The sequence below is a fragment of the Dasypus novemcinctus genome, chromosome 30 (assembly GCF_030445035.2).
Source record: "Dasypus novemcinctus isolate mDasNov1 chromosome 30, mDasNov1.1.hap2, whole genome shotgun sequence".
NCBI lineage: Eukaryota > Metazoa > Chordata > Mammalia > Cingulata > Dasypodidae > Dasypus > Dasypus novemcinctus.
Genome location: NC_080702.1, coordinates 28,837,563 through 28,853,219, shown reverse-complemented (window position 1 = coordinate 28,853,219; position 15,657 = coordinate 28,837,563). Strand labels below are relative to the sequence as shown.

Sequence of the window (15,657 nt, the reverse complement as noted above, 5' to 3'; positions counted from 1 at the left end):
CGTGGTGGTTTAAGGTCATTTTATTGAAGAGTGAGAGGTGGGGAGGGAGGGACGCAGCGGCAGCCCGTGAACCCCGCCAGGGGGAATGGGTCCTCTCCCCACCTCCCACCCGCTCTGTGACTCCCTGGGGCACCGTAGGGGGGTGGGCGGGGAAACTTTGTGCAAACTCTGCCCCGGGGGCGGGGGGGGGACGGAGGGCGGGTGTAAGATGGCCGAGGGTGGGCGCGGCGGCGCTACTGGGCGCTGGGGGGCTTGTAGGGCTCCAGGAGGAGGGCGGAGAAGGTGTTGACCTTGTCGGCCCCCCGCACCTCGTGGGGCAGCAGCGGCAGCTTCACGATGTGGAAATCTTCGTACAGGTCCTCCATCTGCGACCGGGGCGGAGGGCATGGGGTCAGGGGGGGCCAGAGTGGACATGGGTCAAGGGGAGGGGGCGTCCGGGGCCAGTGAGGTCAGAGGTCACAGGGCTGCACCTTCCCCGCTCCCTCCAGGGTCTGGGATGCCCAGGCCCGGGGGGCCAGCGTGTGGGCCAAGGGTCAGAGGGTGGGGCAGAAGGCCGGAACGTACAGGAAAGGGGCAGGGGGCCCAGGCAGGCCCCTCCTTCCGGGGCCCTGGGCCCGCGGGCGCACCTGGTCCAGGTACTTGGCCTGGATCTTGTGGCGGGCTTCGCACATCTTGCAGGGCTTCTCGGGGTCGGGGAAGACGAGCTGGTTGACGATGATGTTGTGCGTGTCAATCTTGCACTTGGCCAGCTCCTGTATCAGCCGCTCCGTCTCGTACAGGGACAGGAACTCGGCGATGCACACACAGATGAAGGTGGTCTGCTCCTGGGGTGGGCGCGGGGAGGAGGAGGAGGGGACGGGGAGGGGTGGGTGTCCCGGCCGGGCCCCTCGGGCGTCGCCTCCCCCTCCCCCACCCTCGGAGGGCCGACTCACGGGGTCCTTGAACTGCTCGCTGACGGAGCGGATGACGGGCAGGGTCTCCTCCAGCTTGGAGGCCAGCTGGTCTGCGTTCATGTCCCCAAGGCCCAGCATGTTGCACATCTGGGGGAGGACGCGGGAAGGGGGCATCACAGCTGGCCTGGGGGGGGCCCGGCACGCACCTAGGTTGGGAGGGGTGCGCCGGCCACCTCGGGCACCCGGGACCCCTCTCAGTAGATCAAGGCGCTGGCTCTTAAGTGGACACTTGGGGTCAAATCCTAACTGTGGGAAGCAGATGTGGCTCAATGGATGGAGCATCTGCCTACCACATGGGAGGTCCGCGGTTCAAACCCAGGTACTCCTGACCTGTGTGGGGCTGGCCCACGCGCAGTGCTGATGCGCGCAAGGAGTGCCCTGCCACGCAGGGGTGTCCCCCGCGTAGGGGAGCCCCACGCGCAAGGAGTGCGCCCTGTAAGGAGAGCCACCCAGCGTGAAAGAAAAGTGCAGCCTGCCCAGGAATGGTGCCGCCCACACGGAGAGCTGACGCAGCACGATGACCCAACAAAGAGAGACACAGATTCCCGTTGCCACTGACAAGAATACAAGCGGACACAGAGGGAAAACGGACTTGGCCCAGTGGTTAGGGCGTCCGTCTACCACATGGGAGGTCCATGGTTCAAACCCCGGGCCTCCTGACCCGTGTGGTGAGCTGGCCCATGCGCAGTGCTGATGCGCGCAAGGAGTGCCCTGCCACGCAGGGGTGTCCTCCACGTAGGGAGCCCCACGCGCAAGGAGTGCGCCCTGTAAGGAGAGTCGCCCAGAGCGAAAGAAAGTGCAGCCTGCCCAGGAACGGCGCCGCCCACACTTCCCGTGCCGCTGACGACAACAGAAGCGGACAAAGAAACAAGACGCAGCAAAAAGACACAGAAAACAGACAACCCAGGGTGGGGGAGGGTGAGAATTAAATAAATAAATCTTTAAAAAAAAAAAAGCGGACACAGAAGAACACACAGTGAATGGACCCAGAGAGCAGACAACAAGGGCGGAGGTGGGGAAAGAGAAATAAATAAAAAGAAAAAATCTTAAAAAAAAAAAAAAAAATCCTGACTGTGCCATTTCTGGGGGATTGTGACCCACAGGCTTTAACCCCCAATGCCTCAGTTTCCCCATCTGTAGACCCTCTCTGCCATGCTTGACGAGTAGACCCGGGCTCAGCACTGGGCGTGGAACACACAGCATGTGACTCTGACAAATGTCTCTGCTGGAGGGGCAGGTCCCTGCAGAGGATCATCCACGACGGCGGGCCAGTCGCGGCCAGCTCGGGGGTGTTGCGGGGCTGCTGAGATAACCCAGGGGGTGCGCGAGTGACTGCCAGCTGACGGGCTGGGAAGGCGAGGGCCAGAGAGGTCGAGTGACTTGCTGCGGGGGTCACACGGCTCGCGGGGCCAGAGGACTTGAACCTGGAATCTGGGAGCCCCGGCTCTGCCCCCGGGGGGGCAGGGCTGGGGACACCGAGTCCCGTGGGGGGTGGGGGACCCCGTAGGAAGCGCTGCCCGCTCCTGTCCCCCGGTGGTGGTGGTGGGGGCGCCTGCCTGTGAGATGAAGGGGCTGATCTGGTTCTTGATCTGCATGAGGCGGCCCAGGCCCCGCTCCACGATGGTGGGGAAGTTGAGCAGCCGCAGCGTGTGGCCCGTGGGCGCCGTGTCGAACACCACCACGGAGAAGTTCATGCCCTTCACCAGCCTGCGGGGAGACGGGGCTCAGGCCCGGTGCCCCTCAGCCAGCAGGCCCGCCCCGCCCACCCCGCTGGCTGGCCCCGCCCCTGGACACGCCCCCACCCCGCCGGCCGGCCACGCCCCTGCCTCCCACACCGCCGGCTACAGGCCCCACCCACCCGCCGGCCACGCCCCCGCCTCCCACACCGCCCGCTACAGGCCCCGCCCACCCGCCGACCACGCCCCCGCCTCCCACACAGCCCGCTACAGGCCCCGCCCACGTGTCGATCACGCCCGGACCGGCCACGCCCCCGCCTCCCACACCGCCCGCTACAGGCCCCACCCACCCGCCGGCCACGCCCCGGCCACGCCCTGCCTCCCACACCGCCCGCTACAGGCCCCGCCCACCCGCCGACCACGCCCCCGCCTCCCACACAGCCCGCTACAGGCCCCGCCCACGTGTCGATCACGCCCGGACCGGCCACGCCCCCGCCTCCCACACCGCCCGCTACAGGCCCCCGCCCACCCGCCGACCACGCCCCCGCCTCCCACACCGCCTGCTACAGGCCCCGCCCACGTGTCGATCACGCCCGGACCGGCCCCGCCCCTGTCTCCCACACCGCCCACCTGTCGGCCACGCCCCCCATGCCCCCGCCCCCCCACAGCAGCTACAGGCCCCGCCCCCAGCCAGCCCCGCCCCACCTCATGACCTCGGCGTAGCTCATGGCCTCGTCGATGCCCGGGAAGGCGCTCATGGCCTCCTGCATCATCTTCTTGCCCATGCTGAGCATGTTGTCCTCCTCGAAGAACTCGTCGGGCAGCTCCGCCACGCCGAGGCTGGGGTCGATTTCCTGGGGGGCCCGGGGACGGGACTCAGGCCGCTGCTCCGGCGGGCGGAGGGGTCCGGGCCCCAGGCCCTCCTCGGGGGTTGGTGGCTGGCGAGCCGTGCCCTCCCTCGGGGACGCGGACGGTCACACGAGTTATGCACACCGATGGGGAAACGGCACGCTGTGACCTGGACCCCCAGAGGGAAGCCACTGCGCAGCCAGTACGGGGACTTTTCGCCGGCCCTTCCCCTGTGGCGGCTTGCCACCCCAAGGCGCTCACTCTTGAACTGGTTCCTCGGCTTCCCCGGATCCCTGCTCTAATGCGACCTCCCCTGCCCACCCTGTGCCTACAGCACAGCGCCTCCTTGCCCCTTTCCTGCCTTCTTTTCTCCTGCATTAGCCCCGTGTTCACACATCCTGTGATTTTTAAAAATTTTTTAAAATTTCTCTCCTCTCCCACCAGCCCCCATTGTCTGATCTTCTGTGTCCATTTGCTGTGTGTTCTTCTGTGTCTGCTTGTATCCTTGTCAACGGCACTGGGAATCTGTGTCTCTTTTTGTTGCATCATCTTGCTGCATCAGCTCTCCGTGTGTGCGGTGCCACTCCTGGGTGGGCTGCGCTTTTCTCGCACCCTTGCCGGGCACACTCCTTGCACGTGGGGTTCCCCTATGCGGGGAACACCCCGGCGTGGCAGGGCACTCCTTGCGCGTGGCAGCACTGCGCGTGGGCCAGCTCACCACACGGGTCAAGGAGGCCCTGTGATTTTTTTTAAGGTTCCAGGGGCCGCGGAATGAACCTGGGACCTTGTTATGTGGGAAGCCAGTGCTCAGTTACTTAAGCCACATCTGCTCCCTGCTACGTGATTTTCCTTATCACATTTGTTGTCGGTCTCCCCAGCTAGAAAGCCAGCCCCATGAGGCCAGGGGCTTTTCTTTTTTTTTTTTTTTTTTTTTTTTTTTTTTTTTTTTTTTTTTAAGATTTATTTATTTATTTAATTTCCCCCCCTCCCCTGGTTGTCTGTTCTTGGTGTCTATTTGCTGCGTCTTGTTTCTTTGTCCGCTTCTGTTGTCGTCAGCGGCACGGGAAGTGTGGGCGGCGCCATTCCTGGGCAGGCTGCACTTTCTTTTCACGCTGGGCGGCTCTCGTTCACGGGCGCACTCCTTGCGCGTGGGGCTCCCCCACGCGGGGGACTCCCTTGCGTGGCAGGGCACTCCTTGCGCGCATCAGCACTGCGCATGGCCAGCTCCACACGGGTCAAGGAGGCCCGGGGTTTGAACCGCGGACCTCCCATATGGTAGACGGACGCCCTAACCACTGGGCCAAAGTCCGTTTCCCGCCAGGGGCTTTTCTGTCTCAGACACAGCGGCCCTCCACTGCCTGACACGCAGCCAGCTCTACCTGTGCACCTGGACTCCCCGAAGTGATGGCCTGTCCCTGGGGACCCCGGCCAGTCCCTCTCCCTCCTTTGCCCATATGGCCTCTTCTTCGAGACGTCACGGGGCCCCTGGAGGAGACCATGTACTGGCCTCAAAGGTCCCTCCCTCCAGAGAGTTTGCCCACCCATCACTCTCTGCTCTCCCTCCCAGGCTCTGATCCTCGCCTCTTTGGGCTGCCTCATCCCCTCACCCCTGCCACTTTGTCCACCATTGGTATCCCTTTTGGCTGGCACCCTTATTTGGCCCGGGGCCACAGACTGCCTTGGCAAATGCTCCATCAGGAGTTGGCAGAATCCCCAGCCCGGTCAGTCCAAACGCCCTGGTACAACTGCCCTGGAGACTGTGACCCAACTTGACAGTAACTCCTGCCCTGCTTCCCCTTCCTGGACACAAATCGCCAGGGGCACTCAACCAGCCAGGGGACAGTCCTGGGTCTCCACCCCCCGTGAAGGGGTTGACATCACCTCTTTTCTTCCTCAGGCTTCTGTCCCACTCACCCCCCTCACTCTCTTCTGGGGCCCGACCACTCGTTGGGTGTCGTCGAGAAGAGAGAAGCCATTGGAGGAAAATGCCCTTGTCTGTGCTCACAAAAGCCCCCAGTTTCCTGCCTTCCCTTGGGGTCCCTGGCCCAGGCTGAGCCCAGGTCCTGGGCCTCTGTGCGTGATGGAGCTCATGCCAGCCTGGGACAGTCCTCTGCCAGCGGCGTCTTTGTCTCCTGCAGCATCGCTTGTCACTCATGTTGGAGTGTTCGCAGCAGCAAAAACGCCGTAAAAGCTCTTTTCTCAAAAAATAAAAGAGCCCTCCTTGGGAGTGGGTGTAGCTCAGGGGTTTGAGCGCTTGCTTCTCATGTATGAGGTCCTGGGTTCAATCTCCTGTACCTCCTTAAAAAAAACAGGGAAGCGGATGTGGCCCAAGCAGTTGGGTTCCCATCTACCAGATGGGAGGTCCAGGATTCGATACCCAGAGCCTCCTGGTGAAGGCGAGCTGGCCCACGTGGAGTGCTGGCCTGCGTGGAACACTGCCCGGCACTGGAGTGCTGGCCCACATGGAGAGCTGGTGCAGTGAGATGACGCAACAAAAGGAGACACAGAGGAGAGACAATAAGAGATTCTGCAGACCAGGGAGTTGAGGTGGCGCAAGAGAATGATTGCCTCTCTCCCACTCCAGAAGGTCCCAGGTTCAGTTTCCAGAGCAGCTTAATGAGAATATAAGTGGACACAGAAGAACACACAGCGAATGGACACAGAGAGCAGACAACGGAGGGAGGGGAGAGAAACAAAGAAATAAATCTTAAAAAAAAAAAAAAGAGCCTTCCTTACCCCACGTCCCCTTCCAGTACGGCCTTGTTTCTCCTGCACTGCCTCTTAGAAGAGTAGCTTGGAGCCATTACCTGCACCTCTTCACCTCACCTACAGCAGGTGTGCCTTTGCCTCCACTCCCAGGGTGGTTTCTCCCAAACGGATGTGCCTGCCAGAGTGACAGCCTCTTCCTTCTGGAAATCTTGTCTCGTCCTGGTGCTCAAGACCCCACACTCACTGCTTCTCCTCCGGCCTCCCTGGTAGCTCCTCCCCTCCCCTTTCTGGACCCTAAATTCTGACCCATCCCCAGTCTTGTTTCTGGAACTCTCTGTTCTCTCACGTGCTCATCCATTCACATGGCTTTAAATACCACCCTTGGGACGATGACCTCAATTCAATCACGTAGTTAACTTGCCGTCTCAAGATGACTCGACCTGGACTTTCAGCGGGCACTTTGGATTTTCACCGTGGCCAGAAAAGGATTCTTGACTGGGTCCTTATAAATCTGTTCCTTCCCTAGTTTTCCTCATCCCAGCTGCTCAGGGAGACAGCTAAGAGATGTACTGAAAATCTATCCCTTTCCCTCACCTGTCACAACTGGAAGCTTCACTACTTCACTTACAAAACACGTCCCAAATCTGAACACCTCTCCCGCAATGTTCTGCCCCCAGTGTCGTCCAGGGTGCCGTCATCTCTCGCCTGGTTACTGTCACTGCCTCATTCGTTTCCCTGCCTCCATCCTTGCTCTTAAAATCCACTCCTCCCAGCAGCCTGAGGGAGCTTTGTGGAAACATGGATTTGGCCATGACATTGCTCTGCCTAAAAGAAACAGTTTCCCACTAAACCTGGAATCAAAGCCAAACCACTCACTGGGGCCTGCCTGGTCCTATACCATCTGGCCCCGTTTAGCCTCTCCAACCTCTTCTCCTCCCCTGCTTGCTCACTCAGCTCCTCAAACCGTCCTCACTTGTTGCCCATGCGTATGTCAATGAAGGGGTAGCATCAGGAGAGACATGGGATGTAGGATGGGCGGGGCAGGGTGGCTGGAGGTGGGTGTTCATCCGCGGGGCCTTTGCCAGAAGCGGGGAGCTGGGCCCTGCTCCACTCACCATTGCGAACAGGTTGTCATAGCCTTTGACCTTGGTAGGCACCTTGGAGAACTTCTGGTCAAAAGCGTCCGAGATGTTGTGGGCTGGGTCTGTGGAGATGATGAGAACGCTCTCCCGCCCCTTGGAGAGTTGGACCGCCAGACTGCAGCTGGGCAAGGGAAAGGCGGAAAAGTGGGGAGGGAAGGGTTGAGCTCCCCTGTCTCGGGTCTGCAGGGGAGATGTGGGACCTAAGGGCAGGGTATCCAGATTAGTAGGAACCAGGGTGGAGAGACTGTGGGATCAAGCCTCAATCCCTGTGTGTGGGGGGGACCCTCTTGGACCTCATCTGTTGACTTCTCTGCCTTGGCTATAGTGCTAAGATTCAGCTAACTGAGTCCATCTGGGCCTGTTGCTTGCTTCTTTTTTGTTGGGCATAGAGGGACCTCGGCAGAGTTTGACTCTGTGCATCTCCCTCATCTCGAAGCTAAGGGATCCCTTGCCGCTCTTCGCTCAGGAGGGCTGGGTCCACTTGTCTAAGATAATTTATCCCTGTGACCCCTCTCTCTTCTCTGAATGGAGTTTGATTGGGTCCAACGGTCTGTGACAATCTGATCAGGTGCTCCGACACAGGTCTGCCTGTCCAGGATAGTTTGCCCGGGTTCCGCTCTCCATCTCCCTCCTCGGAACTCACTCTGGAATGGTCCAGCTGTTCGGGACGTCTAAGGTGCCCTTCCATCCCACGAGGGGACGGTTCAATTCCGAGACTGCCGGGACTGCGCTCAGGAAGTACTCTGCACTCGCTCCAGATAAGTTTCAGAGAGTGTAACTCGGGGGACGGGTATCCAGTCCCCTCACCCGGCCCGGCGTGGAAGCGCCCTCTGACCTCCCCTTTGCCAGTGGTACGTCCCACCCGTCCTCCCGGCCCCCGCGTCGGTCTCCTTACCTGCAGGTGGTCTTGCCCACGCCACCCTTGCCCCCGACGAAGATCCACTTAAGGCTGCGCTGCTCGATGATGTTGCTCAGCGTGGGCTCCAGCGGCTCCACATCAGGCGCATCCTCGAACTCCTCCGCCTCAACCCCCCACCCGGCCACCCCTGCCGCCATCTTGGAGCCGGCTCACGTGACCCGGCGGAGCGCACCACGCAAATAACCGGGGAGGGACATTCCTGATGACAGCCCTGTCAGGGCGCGGAGCCTGACCTTGATTTCCTGGGGGATCTGCTTCGGAGGAGCGAATAGAGTCCTCTGGTCGCTATTTTCCGCTTCCGGGGCTCATCTTTCCGACTTCTCGTCTCTATCCTTCTAAAGATTCCCCCTGCCGATACAACGTATTGGTACGTCTCAGGGAACTCCCCCTCGCTGGTTGGACCCGAAGTCTTGCAGCTCTCCTGTGATTGGCCACATCTTTTCTGACTTCCACCAATCACTCTCTCGGCCCGGTAGCGCCAACCTCTCCCTAGCAACCCGCCAAACAGCTGGTGCTTGCCCTGGAGGTGAAGTTAGATCCCGGATCCCGCCCTGGCCCCACGGTGGAGGCTCGACTTCGGGCTGATCCTTTCTCCCACCCTTCTTTTCCAAGCTGGGTCTTAACACCGCTTCAGGTCCTCCTGCCGCAGACCGATCACAGCCCTATTGATTCTTTGCCTGGGGTCAAGGGCCCCGGGTTGCGGTGGGTTAGAGACAGAAAGATTCCACTTGTGGGCAAGGGTGGATCCTGAGCCTCAGTCGCCGAAAACCTCCCTGCCGTCTGCTCCCTGTTTAGGGGATGCTTGTCTGAGCCTTTGCCCTACGCAGCGATACCAGCTGCATCCCTGGACCTTGGCGAAGACTCCAGCCAGAAACACCTTCCATCCTTAGGTGGGAACTCCAGTTTAGAAATATCCCCAGCTTCATTTGAGTACGCCAGGCTAGAGCATATCCCCTAGTTTCAGACGGCGACCCCAGGCCCCACGGAGCTTGCCGTGTCCCCATTCCCAAATGGGAGCTCCATCCCAGATATAGGGACTCAACCCACAGATGCTCTCATTCTGGTCGGGGCGCCCAGCGCAGATAGATCCTTTCTACCTACTTGGGGACCCAAGCTCCAAAGCGTCAGCTGAGCCCACAGCCCCAGAAGGGGTCCCTCCCGAGTCCATTCCCCTTGGATCCTAGCTTCGGAAAGCTACCGTGACCCCAGCTCCAAACGGGAACCTCGGTCCAGACAGCCAGCTACGGCCCCAGTCCAAGACGATGGTCCGGTTCCCGGGGAGCCCCATTCTGCGCAGCCGCACTCTGCCCCGTTCTCAGGCCAGCTGGATTTTAAAAACCCGCCCCGCCCGCGTCCTGGCCCACGAGGCCCCGCCCCTTCAGGCCCCGCCCCCTCACTCGACGCCCGGCGGCCAGCTCGCTCTTCCCGGCATGCCTTGCCCGGGACGAGGCGCGTCGGGCGCCAAGCGCGGGGCCGGGGCGGCCTTCCCGGAGTCCTTTGCGCGGCACCTGGCGACAAAATGGCTGCCCGAGGGAGACGGGCGGAGCCTCCGGGCCGGGAGGCGCCGGGCCCTGCGGGTGGCGGCGGCGGCGGCGGGAGCCGATGGGCTGAATCGGGGCCCGGGACGTCACCCGAGAGCGGGGATGACGAGGTATCGGGCGCAGGTTCGAGCCCGGTGTCAGGCGGCGTGAACTTGTTCGCCAACGACGGCAGCTTCCTGGAGCTGTTCAAGCGGAAGATGGAGGAGGAGCAGCGGCAGCGGCAGGAGGAGCCGCCCCCGGGCCCGCCGCGCCCCGACCAGCCGGCCGCCGCGGGCCCCGGGGACCCGAAGAGGAAGGGCGGCCCGGGCCCCACGCTCAGCTTCGTAAGGAGCCGCGGGGGTGGGGGCGGGCGCCAGGGCCTGCCCTGGCAGAGGGAATCGGGGCCCGAGAAGGGCATCGGGATCCAAGTTGACCCCCCACCCCACCCCGAGGAGCCGGGCGGGGGCCGTCTGGGCCGCCCGCGGAGGACGCGGAGCCCGGATTCCCGGCTAGAGGAGTCGGGAGGCGGGGGTTCCCGGCACCAGCCCGCGGGAAGCGGGAGCCGGGGAATTGCTGCAGGATTACCAGGATTCCTGTTTGAGCGGTACCCGGACTTGGGCTCCTGGGAGCATCCCCGGCTGTGGGGAAGGAGGCCTCAGTCAAGTCCTGGAGCCTGAGCTGTGCGGAGTTAAGAGACGAAGGCCAATTCCTGTGTGACCTTAGGAGAAGCGCTTAACTTCCCTGAGCCTCATTCGTCCAGTGTTCACTTATTGGGCACCTTACCTTGTGCTGGGTGTTGTACGAGGGCTTAATCGTAGTTGCCGTGACAGGCAAGGACCCTGCTTTCCCGGAGGGGCTAGGCTGGCCTACCGGGCCTCATTTTCCCTACTCGCAATAATGGAGGTCCTAGCATTTGTAATATAGTCAGGCTATATAGTGAGGCAATCTTGACGTAGTGGTTAGTACCCAGCCTGTTTTATAGGAAGAGCTAGTCAGTGGTTCTCAACAGGGCACGATTACACACACACAACATTTGGCAAAGGCTGGGGACATTTTTGGTGGTCAGAATTTGGGGTTGGGGATTGCCGCTGACATCCAGTGTCCAGGGAAGCTGCTAAACATGCGACAGTGCCCCAAACATACCACCCCAACAAAGAATCATCCCGAAATGTGGATAGTGCTGAGTTCCAAAATCCCTGGGCTAAAATAACTGGGGCTTTTTTTTTTGTCTTGTTTTGTTTTGTTTTTGATCGTCCCTCAGCTTCCTTTGTCTCTGGTGCTGAGATCAGGTCCCTGTGGTGTGGAAAAAGAAGTGTTGGCTTGAGAATAACAGCCAGGGGTAGGGTTCGGGTGTGTGTGTGTATGTGTGGGGTGTCAAGTTCTGGATCCAGCTGTGTGTTTCTGGGCACGTGTTTGTGAGCTTTGAGTGTGAGAAAAGTGTTAGGAGCTGGGTTGCTGTAAGAACAGGGTGGAGGCTGGGTGCCCCTTCGTGAGTGGGAGTAGGTGACATCGTCACGGTCCTTTGTTTTTGTTCAGAGTGAGGGGCTGTTGCGGGAACACCCGCAAGGTGGCAGGGCCAACTTAGTGCAGGGAGATGGCATTGCTTGGTTAAGGCTGTTGCCTGTAGCTTAGACCCCTGTTGGGTCACGATCCCAGCCCCGTTGCTGACTGTCACTGTGACCCAGGTACGGTCTCTCCTTCCCAAAGACTCTCCTTGCCTGTAAAATGGGCACAGTTACAATGACCATCTTGGCCTAACCGTGAAAGCGAAATGAGATGATGGCATCCACAGTGCTCGGCCCAGGGCTTGGCACACAGTAAGTGCTCAATAAAGGGAGCTGTGGCCACCCATGTGCGGAGAGGGAAGACAGAGCCGGTCCGCGCCGAGGCGGGGGTCCGTCTTGCCCCCCCCGGGGAGGGCAGCCCGGGGGCCCAGGTCTGCCTGGGCATCACGGGCCCGGGGCAGGTGCTAAGAGTCGCGTGTGCTCCTCTCTGATTGCTGCGCAGGTCGGCCGGCTGGCGGAGCTGGGCGCGGCGTCGGGACGGGCCGCCGGGCCGGGCTAGGAAGGTGTAGTGGGCCTCAGCGCCGCCACGGGCGGGCCCCGGCTCCCGTAACCGTTGCAGTCTTCTGTCCCTTCACCCAGGTGGGCAAGCGCAGAGGCGGGAACAAACTAGCCCTCAAGACGGGAATAGTAGCCAAGAAGCAGAAGACGGAGGATGAGGTGAGCAGGCCTGGGGGTAGGGGGGGCCCGCCTGCTCTCTGGGCGGTCCAGGTGGGGTGGGAGACCTTTACACCAGGTCCCCAGGGATCTTGGCCCTGCCCGTCTTTTCCCTCAAATCCAGACCTTGCTCCAAGGGTGGCACTGGGGGTGGGTCACCTGTCACTGGACAGTCCTGACCCCAGGTCCTGGGCTCCCTGGCATCCCATTCCCAACCCCTTTGCCCCCCCCCACCTCTGCCCCAGGTATTAACAAGTAAAGGCGATGCGTGGGCCAAGTACATGGCAGAAGTGAAAAAGTACAAAGCCCACCAGTGTGGCGATGACGATAAGACTCGGCCCCTGGTGAAATGACCCCTCCCCCCGCCTGCCCACGGCCTTGGACTCTCTGCGATGTACATACTATTTAATGTGGCGGCAGCGGCGGCAGCCTTTCCCCCAAGGACTTATACACAGAAGGACACCGAGACGCTTCCCGCAGCCGCGGATGATTCTCCAGGACTCTTTTTTTTTTACCTTGAGCACTTGCCTCCTGAGACTTCATAGAACAGTGGTTTCCCGTCCCTCCTCCTCCTCCTGCCGCCCCGCTCTGGCTCACTCTGTCTTCCTCTTCTCCCCCCACCCCACCCCTCCTTTCCCTTAGTCATCACTTCTGAGAAGTAAAGAACTTGACCTAGTGCTGGAGCCGTGTGCTTGTTTGGCCTCCTTTGCGCTCTAATTGTCGGCCTTCCCCTGCCAGCCAGCAGCGCGCCCACCAAAGCCTGGTTCTGCAATGTGATCGTCCCTCCTGCCGGCCTGGACGCCCGTTATCCCGTCCCCGATTGCACCTTTGCCGCAGCCTCTTAGCTTCAGTTTCTCTTTCCGTTCCCATTTCAGCTGGGCCAGAGATGTTCCTTTGTTCGTTCAGCAGCTGCTTCTGAGCGCCTGCTGTGCGCCACCTCTGTTCTAGACCCGGGGCCACTGCAGCGAGCACAACTGCTGAGAAGAGCTGGGTAGGCGCCTGGGGGAGGCTAGGAGCTTGACCTAGGTAGAGGGCACAGCCGGGCGTGCTGGTGTGGAAGAGACAGGCCCTTTCGGGGAGCTTCAAGGAGACTGAGCGTGACCAGGCCAGGGAGCGGGGCATTGAGGTGGCAGAGGGCAGGGGTGGGGGGAGGGACAACACAGGAAGTCGTGGGGGCTGGGATTCTGGATTCCAGGGAAGCTGCTCCACACTGGAATGTGCAGGGAAGGGGCCCTCGGGCCTCCCAGCTACTTAGCCCCTCCCAGGGAGGCTGGTCTACTCTGCCCAGAGGTTCTGCTGGACTCAGGAGAAGGGCAAAGAAAGGGCTGTACGATAGGATGGGGTATCTTAAAGGAACTTTGACTCACCTAGTGCCCCCTGGTGCTCCTTGAATTTGTCTGCCCTCCTTCCCGGCCCCCCTGCCCATCTTGGGTCTTCTTCTCCAAGCTCACAAATGTTATGTAAACATGCCCCCACTCAGGCTCGTACCCTCCGGCCCCCTCATATGTGGGAAGCCAGCCCTCAATCACTGAGCCACCTTAGCTCCCCCCCGCCCCTTTTCAGTCTGTAAATCCTGGAGCAACATCTGGGCCTCCAGCTGTGGGGCCACCACCAGGCGGGAGCAATGAACAGCCCTGGCACTCCTGCCTATCCCTGTGCCAGGCTCCCACTGTCAAGTGAGAGATGGCCATTCCTTGCGGACCCAGCCGTCCCCAGGCACCAGGGACCTTGGGGGCAGGGGGAGGAAGGGTGGATGGCTGTGGGCCTGGGAGAGGCCTTAAGTGAAACCCTGCTGGCATCTCAGATGGCCAGACCCTCCCGGGTTGAGTGTGCGCGCATAGAAGTTCACTTAACAAATACTGAGTTATGGACTGCATTTGGAAATACAGCAGTCACCAAAACAGACCAAAAAACCCTGTCTTCGTAGCGCTGACATTCTAGCTGGAAACAGAAGAAACACAATAAATAAAATGCAGAGTACACAGAATCGTTATGCATTCTAAGGAAAAAAAACATAGAAGGGAAGTTGGGACCCAGGTAGGGGTGGGAGAGATGGCAATTCTTTAGCAAAGTTTTTAATTGTCTTTTTTAAAAAGATACATAGATCGTACAATGTTACATTAAAATACAGAAGGTTCCTGTATACCCCATTCCACCCACCCCCCCCACCCCGCCCAAGAGATGGCAATTTTAAGTTAAATTGCTTAGGGATAGCTTCCCTGAGGTGACATTTGTTTCAAGTCCTAAGGGTTTCTTCCTCATTTGGGATAATATGTGTGGGGGTGGAGGGGACACATGAAGCCAAAGGAACCAGCCCTACCTCCCCCTTCCCCAAAGCTACCAGCATCACTGAGTCTTGAAAAAGAAACTCAGACGAGTACAAGGGGGAGAAGTAGGTTGCTCCGCCACTGCTTGGTCTTTATTCTGGAGTGGTAGGAGGAGGCAGGAGAAGCCACTGAAGTCCAGGCACTTGTCCTTCACCCAGCCACCAAGGACGACCCGGGGAAAGTCTGAAGGGGAGGAAAATCAAGTTCAGGATTCTGTGACTCCAACAGTACTGGTTTCAAGCTCTGTTCTGGAACCTATTAGGTGTGCTACCTTGGGCAAGTCACTTCACCTTTCTGCGTTTCAGGTTCTTCCTCTGTAAAATAGAGGTAAAAATACAGAAGCATCTCTAGAGTTCAGTTCTAAAGAAGGGCAACGTTCATGCGGTCAACTCTGACCCGAACGTAGCTTACAACGGCTCTCTTGGCTTCTTCAGGTGAAGCAGTTGGCTTGTGGCTCTCGGCCTGTTTGAAAAATCCTGCCCTTTCAAGGCGCACGGCGAGGCCGTTGTGAACTCTCCGTTTACTAGGCGCGTTCGTCTCCCATCTCAGGTTCAAGGTCAGGCACCACCTCCCTGGAGTTTCCTTCCACCCTGGGCGCTTCCAGCTGAATCGAAGCGTTTCCCGCGCACAGGGCTCTTGTGAGAATTGCATGAAATAACAGTTGGAAACCGCCCCACACGCAGTAGGTGATTAAGAGGAAAACGACACCCCACTCCCCCACCTGGGGAGAGGACGGAAGCAGACTTCAGTGGCCTCGCAAGGGCCACCGACGTGCCCCACGCAGGCAGCAGAGGCCACTTCGTTGTGCCAGGTCTCCCGCTCGCCCCCAAGGCTTGGGCAGGGCTGCAGGAAACTTGACCTAAAAAGAGGGCAAGGGTGGCGAGCCTTAAGAACGTCTCCTACATCCACTCATCTGGGGATCCTCAGGCCTGACCAGAGCCCGCTCCAGGACGCCCCCCCAAACCCGGCCCCAGCCCCCGGTCTCCCCCTTCCGCTCAAAACCCAACCCGGCGCGTGCCCAGATGGCCCGCGTGTAGTTTTCAGCCAGAGCCCGGAAGCGCGGCAGCCCGGGCGCGAGGCACGACGGGATTTGTAGTTCCAGGTTCACGGTGGCGGGAAAGGGCCTCTGCGCATGCGTAGGAGGCAGCTGTCCGCACGTGTCTCTCAAACCCAGTTTCTGTGCAGCCGAGTTGGCTGCGGGGGAAGCCCGGCGTTTCCTTTAGTGAGACTTCTAGACTCTCGGGATATTGTTAGCTGCCGGGCGACTCTTCCCGAACCTGGGAAGCCACAGTGCTCGGCCCAGAGGGGTCTTATGTGTGTGTTTTTCATGGGACTGACTTTGC

At 60.2% G+C, this 15,657-nt stretch overlaps 2 protein-coding genes and 1 long non-coding RNA gene across 3 annotated transcripts; 1 reads left to right on the top strand and 2 right to left on the bottom strand.

Annotated features, from left to right (window-relative positions):
- Positions 1-4: 4 nt before the first annotated feature.
- On the bottom strand, positions 5-9,559 carry GET3 (guided entry of tail-anchored proteins factor 3, ATPase). The gene is made up of 8 exons (XM_004452165.5): positions 9,447-9,559; positions 8,225-8,596; positions 7,303-7,450; positions 3,335-3,483; positions 2,510-2,660; positions 933-1,040; positions 627-824; positions 5-365 (listed from the first exon to the last, which is right to left on the bottom strand). Exons 2-8 carry the CDS (start codon positions 8,383-8,385, stop codon positions 234-236), a joined length of 1,047 nt encoding a protein of 348 aa, XP_004452222.1. The 5' UTR covers positions 8,386-8,596; positions 9,447-9,559; the 3' UTR covers positions 5-233.
- Positions 9,560-9,733: 174 nt separating this feature from the next.
- Positions 9,734-12,670, top strand: TRIR (telomerase RNA component interacting RNase). Its single transcript, XM_058290156.1, has 3 exons — positions 9,734-10,112; positions 11,913-11,990; positions 12,233-12,670. Exons 1-3 carry the CDS (start codon positions 9,768-9,770, stop codon positions 12,338-12,340), a joined length of 531 nt encoding a protein of 176 aa, XP_058146139.1. The 5' UTR covers positions 9,734-9,767; the 3' UTR covers positions 12,341-12,670.
- A 1,710-nt stretch (positions 12,671-14,380) lies between these two features.
- Positions 14,381-15,322, bottom strand: LOC139437873 (uncharacterized). The gene is made up of 2 exons (XR_011647793.1): positions 14,586-15,322; positions 14,381-14,497 (listed from the first exon to the last, which is right to left on the bottom strand). It is a non-coding gene; the product is annotated as an uncharacterized lncRNA (long non-coding RNA).
- Positions 15,323-15,657: the final 335 nt, after the last annotated feature.